Source organism: Nicotiana attenuata, unplaced genomic scaffold, assembly GCF_001879085.1.
Source record: "Nicotiana attenuata strain UT unplaced genomic scaffold, NIATTr2, whole genome shotgun sequence".
In the NCBI taxonomy this organism is placed as follows: Eukaryota; Viridiplantae; Streptophyta; class Magnoliopsida; order Solanales; family Solanaceae; genus Nicotiana; species Nicotiana attenuata.
In genome coordinates, this window is record NW_017671714.1 from 79551 (window position 1) to 101462 (window position 21912).

General features: G+C 37.7%; 1 protein-coding gene across 1 annotated transcript in view; it reads right to left on the reverse strand.

Moving 5' to 3' along the window:
* LOC109209814 (probable inactive ATP-dependent zinc metalloprotease FTSHI 5, chloroplastic) overlaps positions 1-20545 on the reverse strand; it is a 61823-nt gene extending 41278 nt beyond the window's left edge. Inside the window, exons 1-9 of the mRNA XM_019373158.1 lie at positions 19373-20545; positions 18355-18826; positions 12653-12853; positions 12277-12570; positions 11908-12177; positions 10815-10904; positions 10600-10731; positions 6656-6829; positions 6048-6169 (exon numbers count right to left, since the gene is read on the reverse strand). Of these exons, the coding sequence (XP_019228703.1) occupies positions 6048-6169; positions 6656-6829; positions 10600-10731; positions 10815-10904; positions 11908-12177; positions 12277-12570; positions 12653-12853; positions 18355-18826; positions 19373-20319 (2702 nt within the window). The 5' untranslated portion in view covers positions 20320-20545. The remainder of the gene's footprint in view (positions 1-6047; positions 6170-6655; positions 6830-10599; positions 10732-10814; positions 10905-11907; positions 12178-12276; positions 12571-12652; positions 12854-18354; positions 18827-19372) is intronic.
* Between the last annotated feature and the right edge of the window lie 1367 nt (positions 20546-21912).

The following is a 21912-nucleotide window of genomic DNA, read 5'->3' on the forward strand; positions in this document are numbered from 1 at the left end:
ATAGGCCTGACTTGAAAACTTACTCAAGGAGAAATAAAACCGAAGAAGCCATCATGCAATCTACCGAAGCTGAACCTTGTTCTACCGGTGAGTTTGTTGATTAGCATGATTCAAGGAGACTTGATTTAGGAGTGTTGATTAGCATGATTTCAGGAGATTTGATTATATTTAGGAGATCTGATTTTATTTTGATTTGATTTGATAGTTAGATTGATTGTATAGATTTATTTTATTTCCTTAATTAGCATTAGGAGCTTTGTATAAATTACCTTGCTCATGGGATGTAAACATACACATAAATACAAGAAGCCTTTTCTTCTTCTCAAAATCTTCAGAGTTATCTACATTTTCTAATGAGTTAGATGTGCCTATTGCTCACAGAAAAAAAGTCGGATCTTGCACCACCAAACACCCTTTATCTAATTTTGTCTCCTATTCTTTGTCTCCCTTCTATAGAGCTTTTGCCTTGTCTATTTCATCTGTGTCTATTCCCCAGAATTCGAGGGAAGCTTTTGCAGATCCTAAATGGAAGCAAGCAATTATTGAAATAATGAAGGCCTTTTCAAAAAATAAGACTTGGAACTTGTCACTTCACCGTCAGACAAGAAGTTGGTTTGGTGCAAATGGGTCTTCACTGTGAAGCCCAAAGCCGATGGTTCAATTGAAAGATTCAAAGCAAGATTGGTGGCTAAAGGATTTACTCAGACTTATGGAGGGGAATAGCAAGAGACATTTGCCCCTGTTGCTAAGATCAACATTATTAGAGTTCTTTTGTCTTGTGCAGCTAATGTTGATTGGGACTTGCAGCAGTTTGATGTGAAAAATGCATTTCTTCATGAAGACTCGGAAGAAGAAGTGTATATGGAGATTCCTCCTGGATTTGATATTGCCCAAAGTCAAGGAAAGGTATGCAGATTGAAGGAAGCCTTATACGGACTGAAGCAATCCCCAATAGCTTGGTTTGACAGATTCAGCAAAGCAATGATCTCTTTTGGTTACCAACAAAGCAATGTTGATCACTCCCTTTTCATAAGACATCAAACGGGTAAACTCACTCTTCTCATATTTTATGTTGATAGTGTTAGTTTGATAGTTAAATAGTAGTAAATAACCCTAATCCCATATGTATTAAGAGTATGACATGTATAATATATATAAGGCTCATTGTATCATTGTCATTATTAATGAAGAATATTTTCTCCCGTGTATCAGAGCTTTGGTGAGAATAGATCGCTGTGCGTCATTCCAGCGACATCCGGGAAGAAAGAACTCAGTCACCGTGAGATTTTCCGGTGACCTAAGTGACTATTTGCGTCAAAGTCACTAATTATCAGTGTTGTGCAAAATACAATACCACCAAAAGGTCCCAAAGAGATAGGCGACCAAACCCCAGAAAAAACCACCTGAAAACACTCAGCCACGCGCCCCCACGCGCCTGCCGGAGTTCCGCCGCGTCTGTCCCACGCGCCGGCGGGTGAGGGTTGTTCCGGCTAGAATTTCAAAAAGTTTCTTTTGAACAGTGTAATCGCCTTGCTTTTCCGAGCCTACCCTTCAAGTTTACATCAGATTCCGACGACTTTTTTATTTTCCAGCGAGCTACAGTGTTTCCGGTGAACAGTAACAGTGAAACAGTGATTTCCAAACAATTTTCTGAGCTTTTCCGGCGTGAACATTATAATGTCATTCTTATTAGAAGCCTTAGACTCACAATTCGTTGGATAGAATGCATTAAATCCAATCCAGATGGTTTCTTTACCAGATTATATTGAGCTCCTTCAGTACAAAGCACGTAAACAAACATCTTCAGGATTAGCCTCCATTGTTCCAACAAATAGTAGCATGACTGGTGTCTCCCAATCTTCACCTTCTGAGTCTTGGGTCATTGATTCAGGTGCATCTGATCATATTTTTGGTAACAAATCTCTTTTCACTAGTATCTCATATTCTCAATCGCTTCCAACAGTCACAATGGCCGATGGGTCTCAAGCCATGGCAACTGCAATAGGTCAAGCAAGTCCACTTCCTTCCTTACCTGTTTCCCCACTTACCTTTGTTCTCTCTTCCAACCCGTGTCTTTGGGAGTACGTGCTTTGTTCATGACCTTACTCCAGGAAAAGATAAGTTAGCTCCTCGTGCTCTTAAGTGCAAATTCTGGGTTACTCAGGAACACAAAAGGGATATCGATTTATTCTCCTGACCTTCAGCGATTTCTTATGTCTGCTGATGTTACCTTCTTTAAAACCCAATCATACTTCACAGGTCCAGTTAATCACTTAGATATTTCTGAGGTGCTACCCGTTCCTTCTTTTGGAGATTCAGTCCCTATCTCCCATTCATCTTCCTCCATAGCTCCACCGCCTACAGTTCCGCCTATAGCTCCAGTACCACCACCTAGTCCAGTTCCACCAACTATAGCTCCAGTGCCACCACCTAGTCCAGTTCAACCTTCTACAGCTCCACCACTCCTGACTTATCATCGTCGTCCGCCCCCAGCATCAGGCCCAGCTGATTCATATCCTGCACCTGACCCTGCTAATACTGCGGACTTGTCTCCTCTTAATCAACCGATTGCACTACGAAAAGGTATACGGTCCACACTTAATCCTAATCCTCATTATGTCGGTTTAAGTTACCATCGTCTCTCATCGTCCCACTGTGCATTTGTGTCATCTTTGTCCTCTATTTCCATCACCAAGTCTACAGGTGAAGCACTGTCTCACCTCGGATGGCGACAGGCTATGATTGACGAGATGTCTGCTTTAATCGACTGTTGGTTGTCGTTGGGTGTATGCAGTCAAGGTTGGTCCAGATGGCCAGATTGATCGACTTAAGGCTCGTCTTGTTCCAAAGGATATACTCAGATATTTGGACTCGATTACAGTGATACTTTCTCTCCCGTGGCTAAAATTGCATCAGTCCGCCTTTTTCTATCCATGGCTGTTGTTTGCCATTGGCCTCTCTATCAGTTGGATATTAAGAATGCTTTTCTTCACGGTGACCTTGAGGATGAGGTTTTTATGGAGCAACCACCTGGTTTTGTTGCTCAGGGGGAGTCTAGTGGCTTGTATGTCGGTTGCGCCGGTCCCTCTATGGTCTAAAGCAGTCTCCTCGAGCCTGGTTTGGTAAGTTCAGCACGGTTATTCAGGAGTTTGGCATGACTCGTAGTGAAGCTGATCACTCTGTATTTTATCGACATTCTGCTTCAAATCTCTGTATTTATCTGGTCGTTTATGTTGACGATATTGTTATTACCGGCAATGATCAGGATGGTATTAGTAAGTTGAAGCAACATCTCTTTCAGCACTTTAAGACTAAGGATCTGGGCAGATTAAAGTATTTTCTGGGTATTGAGGTCCCTCAGTCTAGCTCAGGTATTGTGATCTCACAACGGAAGTATGCCTTAGATATTCTTGAGGAGACAGGAATGATAGGTTGTAAACCTGTTGACACTCCGATGGATCCGAATTCTAAACTTCTGGCAGGACAGGGGGGGCCTCTTAGCGATCCTGCAAGATATAGGCGGTTGGTTGGTAAATTAAATTACCTCACAGTGACTAGAGCTGACATTTCCTTCCTGTGAGTGTTGTGAATCAGTTTATGGATTCTCCCTGTGATAGTCACTGGGATGCAGTTGTCCGCATTCTTCGGTATACAAAATCAGCTACAGGCAAAGGCTTATTGTTTGAGGATCAAGGCCATGAGCAGATCGTTGGATACTCAGATGCTGATTGGGCAGGATCACCTTCTGATAAACGTTCTACGTCTGGATATTGTGTCTTAGTAGGAGGAAATTTGGTGTCTTGGAAGAGCAAGAAACAGAATGTGGTTGCTCGGTCTAGTGCAGAAGCAGAATATCGAGCAATGGCTATGGCCACATGTGAGCTAATTTGGATAAAACAGTTGCTCAAGGAGTTAAAATTTGGTGAGATTAGTCAGATGGGACTTGTGTGTGATAATCAAGCTGCTCTTTATATTGCGTCAAATCTAGTGTTCCATGAGAGAACTAAACACATCGAGACTGACTGGCACTTTGTTAGAGAAAAGATACTCTCGGGAGATATTGCTACAAAATTTGTGAAGTCGAATGATCAGCTTGCTGATATTTTCACCAAGTCCCTCACTGGTCCTCGTATTAGTTACATATGTAACAAGCTCGGTACATATGATTTATATGCACCAGCTTGAGGGGGAGTGTTAGTTTGATAGTTAAATAGTAGTAAATAACCCTAATCCCATATGTATTAGGAGTAGGACATGTATTATATATATAGGGCTCATTGTATCATTGTCATTATTAATGAAGAATATTTTCTCTCGTGCTTTCTCACAGATAGCATAATAATAACAGGAAATGACAAAGAGGAAATGGCCTGATTAAAGAAATTTTTGGCATGAATTTGAGATCAAGGATTTCAGAAAATTGTAGTCTTTCTTGGGAATTGAGGTTGCTAGATCAAAAAGAGGAATTTTTATTTCCCAAATGGAAGTATATTCTGGATCTCTTGAAAGAAACTGCTATGACAAGTTGCAGATCCGCAAAATCGCCCATTGAAAGCAATCACAAGTTACAAAGCGGAGCTGGAGTGTCAGTTAATAAGGAAAGATATTAGAGGTTGGTTGGAAGACTCATTTGTCTCTCCCACACTAGACCAGACATAACATATTCAGTTAGTCTGGTGAGTCACTTCAAGCATGATCCCCGAGATCCTCACATGCAAGTTGTCTTTTACGTTTTGCGGTATCTGAAGTCTGCTCCCGGGAAAGGTCTACTTTTTTCCAAATATGATCACCTCCAAATAGAAACCCTTAGAGACGCGGATTGGGTTGGATCTCTAGATGACAGAAGATCTACATCTGGTTATTGTATGCTTGTAAGAGGAAACTTGGTTTCTTGGAGAAATAAGAAGCAAAGTTGTAGTTGCTAGATCAAGTGCAGAGGCAGAATACAGAGCTATGGCCTAGGGTGATTGAGAACTGCTTTGGCTACAAAAGCTATTAGAGGAATTGAGACTGTCTGAAAAAGGAAAACATTCCTTGTAATCTAACAATAAGGCTGCCATCAGTATAGCTCATAACCTAGTCCAGCAAGACCGAACAAAGCATATGAAAATTGACCGACACTTCATCAAAGAAAAAGTTATAACTGGTGTCTTGAGTTTGTTTTATGTGTCATCGGAAAAACAACTATCTGATATGTTTACCAAAGGTCTCAACAAGCGAACTTTCCATACATTGAGTTGCAAGTTGGGCATGTGCGACATATTTGGACCAACTTGAGGAGGAGTGTTAATTAGCATGATTCAAGAAGATTTATTATATTTTGGAGATTGTTCGATTAGCATGATTTTAGGAGATTTGATTTTATTTGATTTGATTTGATAGCTGGATTGATTGTACAGATTTATTTTATTTCCTTAATAAGCATTAGGAGCTTTGTATAAATTCACTTGCTCATGTGATATAAACACATACAGAAATACAAGAAGCATTTTCTTCTTCTCAAAATCTACAAGGTTCGCACATGAGAAACCGTATGGCAAGCCTAATATAAACAAGTTAAGTTTTTTAATATTTTAAAATGTTATATGAGATGGTAGACACAACTCAACAATGTAAAAGAAGATACAGTTGAAAATTTAGAACAATTAGTAAATAATAAAAGCTCTTCCTAGAAGAATTGACAGCTAGTAAATCATATCCACCCTTATTTTCCTTATGACAGCCGAGAAATCTCCTATGGACGGCCACCCCAACATCAGTTGACCCACAAGTTTAAAACTCGATGAAGTATGGCTCCCCTTACCCTGCTCCCACTTAAATGTTAGGCTCCTCGTGAAGATAACGTGTGCTCTATCCACACATACAATATTGCGTCTTACCACTGAATCAAAGCCCTGGGTGCTCTTATATAACTATTATATAAGAGGAGCTGGGTAACTCAACAATAGCTATATGAGGCCATTTGCCTGAGGTATGATTTACATCAACATGATGCTTGTCTGTTGCTGCAATATCTGAACTTTTTAAGAACATGAGAATACACTTACCCATCAAGTTCCACCAAGAGTTGATTGATGAAGGCTTCATGGTCCTGCTTTTTAGTGTGGATAAACTTCCCTCTGACTCCAGCAAAGAGGTCAAAATCCTCCACAAATATGATTACAGGGGCCTGAACAGGATAATGACGTAAGCAGATATCACCACAGAAAAACAGCTCTGAAGAATGCACCAGATGTGTTCCTTGAAATCATACTCTATATTACTCCTCCAGTATTGTTGGCTTTTCACTCAGTCAGTCAAGTAAAAATCATAAGATTAAGCCACAAAAAGGTTCCACCCCGGTAAGCTTTTGCCAACTTTCTTATTATCTCTTGCATAAAATTAATAATAGTTGCAGTTCAAGATAAGCCATGTTTTACTTGATTTCCTTTCAATGAAAACATGCACAGAAACAAAATCAATCAGCTTTTGTCAGTTCGTGCAAAGAGAGAAGTGTCTTTATCCATTATCCATGCTATATCAGCAGCCAATTTCAACAAGACCCTTTTCTTTTTCTTTTTCTTTTTTAGAATAACGGCAAGAAGTTGCAGATGGACACCATAACCAGGTATTTGGAATTGTTAGGAGAGGCAATACACAAAGAAACCAGACTCACCAGATCACGTGCTGTTTGAAACAGCTCTCTAACATTTGATGCACTTTGGCCAACCCATAAACCAGCCTCTAACTGCTGGGCTTTAACTTCAACAAGAGGCACCTTAGCTTCTGCTGCAATTGCTAGTGCTAGGGATGTCTTTCCAGTTCCTCTCTCCCCTACAATAAGAACTCCCTGTCATATCACACATGAAATAGAACTTAGTGCAAGCATAAAGCATCGTTTTAGCTTTAACACGTGTTGTGGATACGCATCCATACTCACCCACGCTCACACAAACAATGCTACAGTGGTTTTTTTTGTGATTGGGATTATGTGCTGGTAATTATATCAATACATCCCACAACATGATATGGTGGTAACCTTTTACAAGAACCATTGTTAATCGTACAGTAGATTGGCCATATATTACTCATTATGGTACAACTCTACCATTATATCTATAGCAATAACATGACGTTCATCGGCGTAATTATATCACTTTGACAAACTCTGCAAGTTCTTTCATTCTTTTTACTTTATTAAAATTGAGGATTGCCAAAAGAATGTCCTGTAAAATTGGTGCACAATAACCAAATTCAATTCTGAAATTTAGATGCTTTTTGTTCTCTCCTTTTTCTGTTTGTCATAGAAGTAGCAAAAGTTACCAAATGTCAACAATTTTATGACAACTTACAACATGACCAAGCTTATGGAGGCTTACAAGATCTTCCCAAGAAGACTTGAAGGCTCACAATAGGCTAAATTGGAGATTCAAGTGGTGGATTTGCAAGAAATGGCCCAATTGCTTGCTCTAGCCGGCTTAATTGCACATTTTAGTCATAATTTAGTTAAGTAGTGGCTAATTTTATAATTAGGAGCTAGCTATTATAAGGAGCAGCTCAGCCCTCATTTCTCCTTAGATTGGATGATGAAAGAAATGATGTCTCTTTATTTCCTTTTAAGTATTTATGTTTATCTTAATTTCTTTCTTTAATTTGAGGATATTAAGTTTTAACTTGTGAGTGATTAGTTTTGTGAGAGATTTATGGTGATTGGTGAAAACCCCAATGTTGCCTTTTGACTTGCCCTTGGATTTGCAAGAGGAAGCATTTTTCTTCAGGATCCAAATTGCCTAGGTGTTTGTTCTTGATTCTGATAGAAAATAATTAGGAATCTTCTCATCTAATCATTGTCTATTACTTCATTGCTTGCTTGTATCAATCTTGTATCCTTATTTTCTTTCCTGTTTTCCATATCCATGTTCTTGACATTGATTCATATCATCTTGATACCAAGATGATAACAAACAAGGACGGAAACATGGATAAGGAAATTCAACAAGGAATCAAGTCTAGAAGTTAATTAGACTAAAGAAAGCCTAATCAACTCAAAGAACAATTAATGAAGCACCTAAACTATGGAAATCCTCAAGAGATCAGGACTCTTGCAAATTCCTGGACAAAGTTAATCAAGCAGTGCATTAATTCACTACTAAACACTCACAATCTATACATTAATTAAGCTCAAATTGAAGGAAACAATTAAGATAAATATAAATACATAAATTCAAAAATACATAAAAGGAAATAAAGAGACATCATGTCTCTCATCATCAAAGTCTAAGGAGAAATGATAGCTATGCTACTATTTATAGTAGCTAGCTCCTAATTACAAAATTAGCCACTACATAACTAAACAATGGCTAAAGTGTGCAATAAGCTGGCTAGAGCATGCAATTGGGCCATTTCTCGCAACTCCTGCAATTGAAAACTTTAGCCTATTTTGAGCCTTAAAGTCTTGGCAAAAAACAAAACGAAACCAAAAAAGATCATCACTTCATTTGATTGGACAGGAAATTGAATCTGGATGCATTGTCACAAGTTTTGTCAACAAAAGACTAGTTGGCAGATGTTTTCACAAAATCAATCTGAGGGTCCAGAATTAACATCATTTGTGGCAAGCTAGGAGTATACGATATGTAAGCCCCAGCTTGAGAGAGAGTGTTAAATATGTCAAATACAGATACAATGTAAATATGGAAAGGATCCCAAATCCCTGTAATTAAGTTATTAGGAGATTTTGTAGGAAATAATTATTTTCTTTGCTTTTTCTGTTTCTTGTAAAGATTATTTAAACCCAATAGCTTGAGTGAATAATCAAGCAATCTATTTCCCAAATTCTCTTCTCTTCTTGTTTCACAGTGTCATTCTTTTCAGGACGGAGTAAAAAGGAAATACCATCACATAAATTAGGACAGAGAGACTATGCATTGTTACTCTTAAAATCGGAATTACTCTTTTCCAGTATGTGATTACACTACTAACCTAAGAGAGCCTGAGATAGCCACACCAGTCCAGGAACAACCAAAACCAACAACTGGGCCAAGGAAGAATTCTACCTATCCATCTTCTTGTTTCGTCTTTGATGTCACTTATGAGCCTATTGAATTAGTTGTAACATAATACATCAAGACTTAAAGGATGAATTGGAGTCTAAAAGTGATATATCGGAGATCTACACCAATTTGCAGTTAACTTGATGTCAAGTTAGCACAGCGACTTTGACTCTGCAGTCTGCACATAGAAAGCCACTGAACTTAACTGAATACACAAATTGACTTCAAAATACAGCAAGAACCATTTTTGTAGGACCAGAGATTATGATTATTGTTGAGAGGACCATAACATCTATACTATATTAAAAGCACGAAGCCCTTAGCGAAATGTCTTTTTACCCCTTAAAAATAGACTTCACATTAGACAAAATTGTAATTTAACTATTTTCCTAATATTTAGGACTTTGAAATCTACTAAAATTTTGGCTATAAAAACTCTTATTTAGAAATTTAAAATAAAATAAATTTTTTACTTATAAAACTTTTCCTTATTTAGATTGTATAAAGTAACTAACCTTTTTCCTATATGTATGTGATAAAGTGTATATAAACATACATTACAAATTTACTAATGAAAATTTAGATCTAATTTTATGCCTTCAAAATTGAAGATTACTATACAATGCAAAACCAAACTAATACACATAGTAGGACGAGTAAGAAAATATCTGTAAACAAGATTACTATGACATGCCACCGTTTTGAAAATAATAGTAATACTTATATTTAAAGTAATAATAAATACTCAGATTATATACTTTAGTTAGTATACATAAATGGTATGTATCTATTCATAAATTTATACAAGTAATTGTATTCTATCATTTATTTGTGACTTTTAGCACAATACATATTTCGGTTGGTAATTAAGATATCGGGAATTTAATATTTTGTGTTATTAGACAGCTTTCTCTGCCATGAAGATTTAAAAAACACAAAAATATAGAATTAATTGCCCACCCCAACCAAACACTTCGGACAAATATCCTTTTTATAAATGATCTTTTGATTTTCTTTATCCTTCCCCAGTATTTGTATTTTGACTGTTCATTTTTTAATTATATTTTGATGATTGAGGACTATGGCAGTTTCATTCCTTATTGAGTTGACTATATAGAACTAATATTCCTTATTCTACATGAATTTATATTTTTATTTTATAACTCAAACATAATATTTATATATAAATTCTAAAAACTTTTTACTCCTTTAAATAGGTTACACGCGCAACGCGCGTATCATAAGACTAGTTCATTTTAAACACCAGAAAATAGTTCCTCCATCAACATCATTCTTTCACACAGGTTTATCGTTTATTGGTGCATAAGATATTTAAACAACCATATGACTGAATTCTTCATAGGAAAGCGAAGGCTCTTAAATTATTAGTATATGAATGTATAACTGTCAAGTAGTAGGTACATAGTGGAAGTGCCTTTTTAATCAGTCACATTGATCTAAACAAAAATGCACCAGTAAGGAAGCAAACCTCTTAAAGAAAAACATATTCACGCCTATCTTAAACTAAGAAATTCTGCTTCAATCAAACAGACTTGCAGTAACATACCCGAGGGGCGCGAGCTCCCATTTCTTGAAAAGCACGAGGGTTTTGCAAAAATGCTACGACTTCATTAATTTCTTCTCTCATAGAATCAATGCTTGCAAAGTCATCCAAACGTATAGGGGGATTCTTCACCCTCTGGGAAACAGAGAAAAGGAGAATTGATCACCGAAAGCAAGTATACCACGGCATTGTCATGGTTAAAGAACAAAAGTGCAAACCTTCATCTGATCAAAAGCAGTACTGATTGGATCAACGCCTGCCTTCTTCTTTCGCTTTATTTTCCTCGTCCTAAATCTAAAATATGCTTTCTGCAGCAAAGTATAACAATTATTATGCATAAACTTGACTTACTTGAAATTATTGCAAGAAGTAACAATTACTTGTAAGCTGTTATCTAGCAATGATTCATGCAGAAACATATAAGTTGACCACATACAATCCTTCAAGGAAATTACCCTTGGACCAAGAATATCCTGAATCGTAAAACCTTTAGCAGCAAAAAGAAAGATCTGAGCTAGTCTACAAATATACAAACATCATACCAAAAATCAATTCTTAGAGCTAATAACAAAAAATTACTTCAATCAAGCTACTTTGTTTTTCTTAAAGTGAGGTTCATCTTATTCAAAATTTGCACCAAGAAAGTGCAGTTTACAAATATACAAAAGTATTTTCACAATAAGCTGTATAGGGAGCTAACAGAATCCAGCATACTTTCTGTCATTTACAACTTTTAGTTTCGTTAGAGTAACAAAACTAATTATCTTAACCAAATTCTCTAAAGAACAATTTTAATATTCAGAAACGATTTTGATAAGCCAAACAAAAAGAAAGGCCCTTAGAAACAAAATTCTAGAGTATTTGCTGCATTGCTAAAAGTATTCTCATCAAAAACTCAATGTCACATCTATTTCGCCCTTAATCACATGAACAAAACACTGTATGGAAACCTTTTAACAAAACCCCTATTTGTCCCACCACATTTCATGCATCCATAATACATTCTTATATTTCAATTATTTGACTATAATAGGCTCTTATCCTATCATTGAAACAAAAGACCCCAAACAACTTGTCTACCGTCTTTTCTTTCTTTTAGCACTCTATATATCAGCACAAGTCATTTACACAAACTAGGTTTTTCTCCACATTGGAGCCCGAAATTTGGAATTAACATATTTTACAATTCAATTCAGGCTTCAACAACATCCAAGTAACATCTAATGAAGAAAGAAGTTGTACTATGCATAAACAGAAACATACATTTGTCTAGACACTAGATATATAAATGAGTCGAGGAGGTAATTATACCACTCTCTGCAGCTTCCGTAAGTTGGGGTTTCTCCTTAAAGGTCCATAACCAAGAAGCCGTGGAATTTTCCTCTTCATAAAGCGTATCACATAATACAATACATAGCCATATATTGCAGTTCTAATCAAGAACCAGAGATACCACTGCAATTCATCTTTTTTTCTTGATCTGAAACTCATTTCAGCCTCAGATTGCCATTTCAAGTACCAAGTTGAGGCAACAGATTGATCGACATACTCTGGCCAAGCCATACCCAGCCGCATCCTCACCTACACCACAACAGCAAGAGACTGCTTTGAAAACACAGTTAATAAACAAGAAGGAAGATTAAACAATCAACAGGGTCAAGTTGCAAGCTATATAAATACCCGATAAGGGATGACAAATTCCACAGTAGGGAAAACAATCATCATCATGATGTCATCATTTATGTTTCTAACTTTCTCCACAATCCAGTCTCTTCCGCGAGAAACAATTCTCAGAGTCCACAATCCATTTAGACATTGAAGACAGAGTCTTGTGACCAAGAGAAATTGTTGGCGGAAGTCCAGTTCTGAGAAAGGAATCCACATCAGCTGAACCACAGTCGGGATACCTGAAGCAAGCATTCTCAGGTACAAGGCATCAAAACCTCCAAAATCTTCATAAATCATATCATATTCCTGGAATAAAAATGATGAGGTTAAAAACCAATGACAGATATTTACATCAGAAAGAGAAATCACTGCAAATAGAGCATCATACCTTGATATCAACATAATACTCTTTGTCATCTCCCTTCAACATAACATACATGGCAGCCCAGTCATGTCTGATTCTAGCACTCTCAAGAAGCTTCTTGGACACGGCATAGGGAACAGCCACAGGATCCATCTCCCACCTATTTCTTTCTTCATTGTACCATGATTTTGCCACCACTCTATCCCGATCCAGGAGGATCCTTTCCTATAATAAGCATTTGGAAATAATTATTAAAAAATTCCACCTTACGAGAGGACATGGTATCTTGCACTGAGACAAGCAATGAGCAACAACAACAAGAAAAAAAGAAAAAAAAGCCTAGTGAAATCCCACAAGTGGGGTCTGAGAAGGGTAGAGTGCACACAGACCTTACCTCTACCTTTGTGAGGGTAAAGAGGTTGTTTCCGATAGATCCTCGGCACGAGAAAATATGAGAAAAAAGCAATAGCATGAAGCAATACCAACAACATGATAATAGATAAATCGAAGCGAAAGAGGCAAGACTAGGGATAGTATTAAAAAACCAGAACATGTGGTAATAGAAAAATAAGCATAAGGGAATACAAGATCAATAATGCTAATGGTATGGCAAAGAAAAACGCTCAACTATCTACTAACCTTCTGCCCTAATCCTCGACCTTCTCACCCTCCTACCAAGGGCCAATGTCCTCGGTTAACTGAAGTTGCGCCAAATCCTACCTAATCACCTCCTCCCATAACTTATTTGGCCTACCTCTACCTCTCCTTATACCCACCACGGCCAACCTCTCGCATCTACTAACTAGGGCAGTAGTGCCCTCTGTTCACATGCCTGAACTATCTCAACCTCACTTCCCGCATCTTGTCCTCCATGGAGACCACTCACATCTTGTCCTCAATATCTTTTTTCCTAATCTTATCTCTCCTGGTATGCCCACACATCCATCTCACCATTCTCATTTCTACCACTTTCATCTTCTAGAAGTGGAATTACTTTACACGCCAACACTCTACCCCATACAACATAGTCGATCTAATCATTGTTTTGCAGAACTTACATTTGTCTCGGAGGTAAATTCTTGTCACACAAAACACCGAATGCGAGCCTCCATTTCATCCACCTCGCTCCAATACGATATGTGACGTCATCATCAGTCTCCTCATTATCTTAGATTACCGAAGGTACATAAAACTAGCTTTCTTGGGGATGACGTGTGAGTCAAGCTTCACGTCCACATCCGCCTCATGAGTCACATCGTTGAACTTGCACTCCAAGTATTCCATCTTGATCCTGCTCAACTTGAAACCATTTGACTCTAGGGTTCGTCTCTAAACCTCCAACCTTGCGTTAACCCTACCTCGCGTCTCGTCAATCAATTATGTCATCAGCAAACAACATCCACCATAGCACCTTCCCTTGAATGTGATGCGTCAAAACGTCCATCGCCAAAGCAAATAAAAAGAACTAAGAGTTGATCCATGATGCAACCCCATCTCAACTTGGAAGTGTTATGAGTCCCCACCCACCGTCCTTACCTGAGTCTTGGCTTCATCGTACATGTCCTTAATCACCCTAATGTAAGCTACAGGAACACGTCTGGAGGCCAGACATCTCCATAAGACCTCCCTCGGAACTTTGTCATATGTTTTTTCTAGGTCGATGAACATCATATGCAGGTCCCTCTTCCTCTCTCTATACTGCTCCACCAATCTCCTAAGGAGGTGAATTGCTTCCATAGTCGAACTCCCAGTCATAAATCTGAACTGGTTCTGGAAAATAGACACATTCATCCTCACCCTCGCTTCCACCATCCTCTCCCAAACTTTCATGGTATGGCTTAGCAGCTTGTTATCCCTATAGTTATTGCAATTTTGGATATCGCCCTTGTTCTTGCAGAAGGGAAACATCATACTCCATCTCCATTCTTCAGACATCTTCTTCGTCCTAAAAATGACATTAAACAACCTAGTAAGTCACTCCACACCGTCCTTGCCTGCGTACTTCCAAAACTCCACTGAAATTCGTCTGCTCTACCCCTGCTCATCTTGCGTATAGCCCCCAACAACCTCCTCAGCCTTAATACGCCTACAATATCCAAAATCTCGATGACTCTCAAAGTGCTCCAAATCACCTATCACAATGTTCCTACAAGAGCTTATGGAAGTATGCCTTCCATCTTCGTCTAATAGTGTCTCTTCCACCAATACTTTGTCGTCCTCATCTTTGATGCACTTCACTTGGTCCAGGTCGCGGAACTTCCTTTCTCTCACCTTAGCAACCTGTACAGCTTCCTATCCCTGCCTTTGGCCTCCAGTTCTTCATACAAAGTTTTAAAAGTTTCAAATAGAACCAAAAGATTACGGCAACAAACTTCCATTATATAAATCATGAAATAATTGATGTACCAATTACTAGATGCAAAAACCCAATAAGGATCTCGAGGCTCAAAAGCTCCCCAAATATCCTGAAATTCAATTTTCTTTCTCCATTAAGTAAAGAGAACATGGCTCCTCTTGACCTCTTTAAAATAGCTCCCCCCTCCCTTCTCGGAGAAATTTTAAAATGGAGCATCTTCAATTAATAGGATGAAGTTGCACGGCTAATCTGGCAATGGTATTTGTTGGGACAAAGATGACAGGAGCCAACAACTTGTAATAGCCTGTATGGGACCTAGGGTCCTAGACAACCTTTTAGCTCAGCATATCTATTAATTAACTACTACATCTTTCTATACCCACCAGAACTAAGAATATCACAAGCAGGTCATTCAAAATGCTTGAAATGTAATGGCAAGTAGTTTGATAAATCCTACCAACTATTCATTCGAATAAGAAGTTGCCAAATTGAAACATTAATATCTTTCATCAGGAGGTAAATTAGTTCTCATTTACCGTGTGACGGATACTATACGTCTATACCCATATATATTATGGTTTATTTCATTCTTTTTTTTTATAAGTATCACGGATTTATTTCTTATGCCTCAAAAGGCCTCTAAGGGGTTGGATATAATACAGAGAAATTTCCTATGGCAAGATTATCGAGAAAAGAAGACTTACAATTTGGTTGAGTGGAAGACCGTCACAAAAAGCAGGAAACTAGGAAGGTTGGGGGTTAGAGAATTGAAGGCACTTAACAACGCAACAGTTTGATCTGCAAGTGGATTTGGAGGTTCAATCAAGAAGAAAATGCTCTTTAGAGAGTCGTAATATGCACTAATTACGGACTTCTCAATCCCTGAATATCCAAATATGTTCCTCCCCTCCCCCACTTGGTATGGGAAAACAAAAAATTAGAGCCAAATGGGAATTTTCCTTTGTGAACTTTATTCTAAATGTAGGCGATGGTAGGAGCACAAGATTTTGGCATGATATTTGGCAATGGCTGGTTTGTCAAAAAGAATCTAAATAATTGGGAATTATACAGGTACCTATCCTTATTAGACATTCTAAGTTTAAGCATATATCATGTGGTTTCTTTCAACTCTGATTGTCTTTAATGGGCATCCAAAAAGCAGCTTCTCTGTTAGTTCTTGTACTCTATATCTACCCATACATCCCCACAGTGTGTCATATGGCCTTGGAAGATCATTTGGAAAGTTTTAGCCTCTCAAGGTGAAGTGCCTCTCATGGTTGGTGGCCAAAGAGGCTTGTCTCATGCAAAGCAACCAGCAGAAAAGGGCTGCAGCTTTGTACCAGATGTCTCTTATGTGAAGAGCATATAGAACACCCATCTCTCCATTACAAATTAACTGCAAAAAAATTGGGATTTTATTCTTAACATCTTGGGAATTGATTGGTGTATGCCCAAAAAAGTCGTATAATTTTTGCCGTGATGGCACGGGAAAGGTACACAATGCTCTTCGAACAACAAATGGAAGACTATTCCAGCTGCAGTCTGGTGGTGCATCTAGAAAGCAAGAAAGAACAATGTTATACATGTCAAACACATTTTTTGGGGGCTTAATTTCTGGTGTAACATGGCTGATATAAATGTCTCTGACCCTACCACCATGTTTAACTTCATTTGCTCATTGCATAATTTGTAAAGAGCTCTTTTTGCCTTGCTTTTATGTTTCCTAGTAGTACCTGTATGTTGGTTCTTAATATACTCCATTTGTCCCAACTTATGTGGTGGTGTTTGATTGGACACGGAGTTTAAGAAAGAAATGAAGATTTTTCAAACTTGTGGTTTAAAATAAGCCATAGATATATGTACAGTTATAAATCATCTCATTAAGGGTAAATAAAAACTTTAAAATCAAATTATTTCTAAATAAGGAAGTATGACATTCTTTTCGGGACAGACTAAAACAGAAAGTATGACACTAAACCCGGACAGAGAAAATAGAAGTTATCTTTACCGATTTAAAAACTAAAAAATAAATAGTTCAAAGTTTTATCATTTTGAACAGTCTATTGCAAGTCAAATAGTAATATAAACACCTAATAGTCATCATAAAAAAGAGCAAAGTTTCTTTTCCCCTTCTTGAGCTACGTTCATTTTTTCCATATAAGGCAAATAAAATGACTAGGGAAACCCTATAGGCAAGCTGCACACCGAATTGCAGCGAATCCACAAAATAATATGGCTCTCTACAAAGAGGGTTCTTGATGCAAAAATTTGTAAGTACCTTTTAGCGCACAACAACCGATTCTTCAATGGTTTAGAGGGTGAACTTAGTCAAAATGAAGAAAACTGGTTTGTAGAGTTATCTAAGTGAAATATCTAAGTGAAATATCAAAGGAACAAAAGCCCCAAAAATCCTGTAACAAAATGAAAAAAAAAATGAACTATTGCCGTTGGCAATTCTAGTTCTGTCAATGGGTGTTTTGCAGGAGCATCATTTATCTTTAAAAAGGACTAGAAAATTCCTATAGATTGATCCTCAGCATGTACCAGTCACAATCTGAGCACATTTATATGATCTCACAGAAGGTAATCCCCACCCTCAGCCCAACAAACAGGAAAATTAAAAACAGAAGGATCTCATTCTAAGATAACTGTAACCTGTAAGCATTCCTAATGAGCTAGATTTTATTTCTCCTCTGGGGAGAGGGCCGGATGGCATAGGCATAGGTTAGTATCCATATATTCAGCTAATTCTACCATTGAAACCCGATTATAGGTTGCTCCAGAGCATAAAAATAGCTGGTGATGTGATTCTCTTCTGCCTATCCTTATTTTTTTTAGACTGCTCTTCTGTCTATCCTCATTGGGGCACATAATGGAGCATTCAAGATTAGACCATGAAATCGGTTAATACAAGTTCTAAAGGTGCAGTATTTCATGTTCTCTCCTGATTGCTGATACCCAATACAGCAGTTTTGGCAGGAAAACCAGCTATCCCTCGAGTAGAAGTGAACTTTATTAGGGAAAATCATCCAACCTAACAGGCACCTATTTAGCCATGAGACCACAACCCCACAATCTATAATGTACCAACCCCTCACTTATGTAGAGTCTCACACTTCTAGATCACAAAATCGAAGCCAAGATATGAGACAAACAGTTACTGAGAAACACTAGCTAATTAGATACAAAGTAACTCTTACTACAGAGGAAAAGATAAGCTATGGATAGCGATGAACCACAAGAGGAATTCCAAGATGATCAATTTAATGATAAATTATCAAACTGATAGTAATAGAAAGGCAAAAGTAGAAGCGGATGATTGCACTACCTAACATAAGCAGGCATATCTAAGCATTTCAGCAAAACTTACCTGTTTTTCAGCCATGTACTTTTTACCATGCTCAGCATTCTCCAGCAAATCCCTCTTGAGCTCTGCTTTAACATCCTCACGCCATTTCTTCCAACCATGATGCAAATGGAGGCTAACGGCCTTTGGAACTATGACCTCCCTGTTTCCAAACATCCACTTTAATTCAATCTCAGGGAAACCCTTAACAACTTCATCCGCTGGCGTGTTTACAACAAAACGTTTTTCATCACCATATCTCTTCATTTTTTTCTTAATACGACTCTCGAGACTCTGTTGCATCTCTCTGGAGTTCTTAAGTGTTTGTTCTATTCGCTGAGCAAATACCATAGAGTCTTGATCAAAAAGGAGTACATTCTCTTCATTTTCCAAAACACTGGGTAGAGCTATCTGCTCTAATAATTGTCTTTGGGCAGTTTGCAGCTCTTCTTTTATCTCAGATCTAGAAAGCTTGGTGAGAGAGTTTTCAGGCACACTGCAAACACATAGAACACAAGTATATTAAATGATTGGAACAATATAGTTCACAAACAATATCAGATAGCAAGTTTTGTTACAAATAGTATTAAACAAAACTAACCTCTTCTAAAGAACAAAAGGATATCTACAGCCTACAAGAATAACATGCTAAATGTCAACTATTTAGTCACCAGCATAAAGTAGATTAGCTGACCAGGGAACAAGTAAAATTGGAGATGGACTTAAATTCTAGCTAACATAATAGCGAACTAAGCAACAAAATATCTAGATGAGGTATTCCAGGAAAACACCAGAACAATTTACAAGGTTAAATCCTCAAAAGAAGGAAAAAACAATCAGTTCACAACAGAGCTATATGTTTTAGGTGCCAACTAAATTAGTACGTGCACAGGGGCAGTTGCATCCCAAGATTTCCCTGAACCTGAGTGCACAAATAAAACAAAAGAGCTCCATGCCAATATCAGGTGTTAGATTAAAAGAAGCACAGCTTGTTTGCTATCATTACTTGTAGCAAAGACCTAAAATTTCAATATTGTCTTACCTCTTGATGCTTTCCAGCCTCATTTTCCTTAGAAACTCCTTGACCAAGATTTCACACTCCCTCTCAATAGATGCAAGCTCCCTTACACCAATGCTCAATGCAAGTGTTTCTCTCCTCATAATCTCATCATCTATCTCAGCAATCCTTTCCAACAATCCATTATATTCCTCCTCACTCCGTCTCACTTCCTCATCCAATATCGCAACTTTTCCCTTTACTACTGCATCTTCATTTCCCTTAGCCTTCTTCAATAAACCTTCCTCCTCCCTCTTAATCTTCAGCACTACATCAATAATCTCCTCCGAACGCTTGACCAACACGCCTTTTTCGCTATTTAATAATCTCAGTTCCACATAGAGACCATTCATGATCTCCTCTTGCAACTCCTTCCTCTTCATTTTCACATCTTTTAGCTTTCCCTCCACGCATTTTACATCCTCTTTACCGGACTTCACCTCCTCTATCACTTTAAGCAACCCCGAGACAGTCTCTAACAATCTCTTAGTACAATGTGAATATACATGTCTAGTGCCATCCTTCTCTTCCCCTTTACTACTACCTTTCTTTTTTGTTTTGTTAATCAGCTCAGCTGCAGCGGGCGGAGCAGCAATAGCAGGAGGCAATTGAAATCCTAGAATGGGGCAGAATGCAAAAGCAATAGAGAATAATGTGTAGACTAAAGGCTTTACAATGGGTTTCAGAAGATTTTGGCCATTATTATACCTATCTGGTATTATTGTGTCTTTTTTGGTGATAGAACACTCTAGAAGAAGTCTAGCTGGAGCTGAAGTTATAGGAAGTAGAAGAGAATTTTTGGGTTTATCTCCTTCACAGGAAGATTTGATAGGGAATTTTTTCAAGCGGATTCGGTTATTAGGGCGATTGAAGAATGGATTTTGAGGAGTAGGGGAAGTGAAGAATGGAGTAGTAGTAGCAGTAGTATACATAATAGGGCGGTGATGAAGGCTAAGACGTTGGTGTTATAGCGCATGAAATTGGGAGAGTAGTAGCATTTCTGAGAAAGTTGAAGAAGGAGGATAAGACCGCTGGGGTTTTAACCAAACAAAACCCCAGAGAAAGAGCCGGCGAGCAAAGTTAATTGGGATTACAGCAGAAGGGTGCTCATATTTTTTCTTCCTCCTCCCTTCTTCTCCTCTTTTTTGCAAATTATCCTTCTTGTTTTCCTCCTTTTCTTTCCCTTTTTGAACTTTTCTATTTACTTTAATGAGTATACAATTATAAAAAATCATATAACTATTATGCATTAAAACAATGTGTTTGGGTTTTAATATAAATTTAAAAAAAATAAGTTTCCAAAAACGATCAATATTAATCCCATTTTGCTAGTTCAACAAAGAAAAAAATCATGCCCCGTAAAAATCCTCAAATGCGTAACTTTGAATTTTGAAAACTTCTGTAGAAATATTTTATGCAAATTATTATTTTTATAACCTAATACTAAAAATAAAATAAAAAACACAAAATACTTTTATTACGATTTGTTAAATAACACAAATACAAGATTTTAATATTTTGATCTTTTAGATATTTGGTGATGAATTGATTGGCCTTATAGCTCCTACAAAAAAATTTGTAAGGGACAATATAAAGTTGTCACGACCCAAACTTTCATCGGAGTCGTAATGGCGCCTAACACTGCTCGCTAGGCAAACCAACAACCAATACGCATAAATAAACTTCAATAACAGCATTAACTAGTCTCAAATGCAGATTAATATAAATAACTGAAGTCAAAATAGCGATACAACTGAAAATCATCCCAAAATCTGGGTCACCGAGTAGATGAGCTCTATAAAATAAGTAAATACAAGGTCTGAGTCCAATACAATATTGTCCGAAAAGACTAAACAGTGACAACATGAAAAAAGGAAAGGGGCTTTAAGGCCTGTGAACGAAATAGCAGTGCTACCTTGAAATCTCCAACTAGTCCAGATCCGGCTCACGGGCAACTACCATGATCAGCAACACGTGGATCTACATATGAAATGCACAATATAGTATGAGTACGAGCAACCACATGCACTCAATAAGCAGCAAGCCTAACATCAGGATGAAAGTAGTGACAAGATTGGCAAGGTCCGTTGCTCACTTTCCACGGCCAACAACAATAATAACAGCAGAATAAAAGCATATAGGGAAAAAGCAGCTCAGATAATAACAACTTCAACTCTAAAATAATAAAAGATAAATAGACATGCTTTTCGGGAATATCAGTCATGGCATCAGCTTTTTCCACATAAATCACTGAGACGGAGATTAGTTAAGGTAAACTGTGATTTTCAAGCTCTAAATATCAAGTAGAGACATCAAACACCAAATAGAATGAGAAAAATATAACTTTATACCTGCATATCAAATATACATGCCAAATCAATAATTTCACAGTTAAATCATCACGTAGACACCATCTCAGCACATTAATAGTGTCTAGCATAGGTACCCCTTAATCATACTCTTAGCACTCTCACGGTGCCTAGAAAATTGCCCGTGGATCATATCACACACACACACACACACAC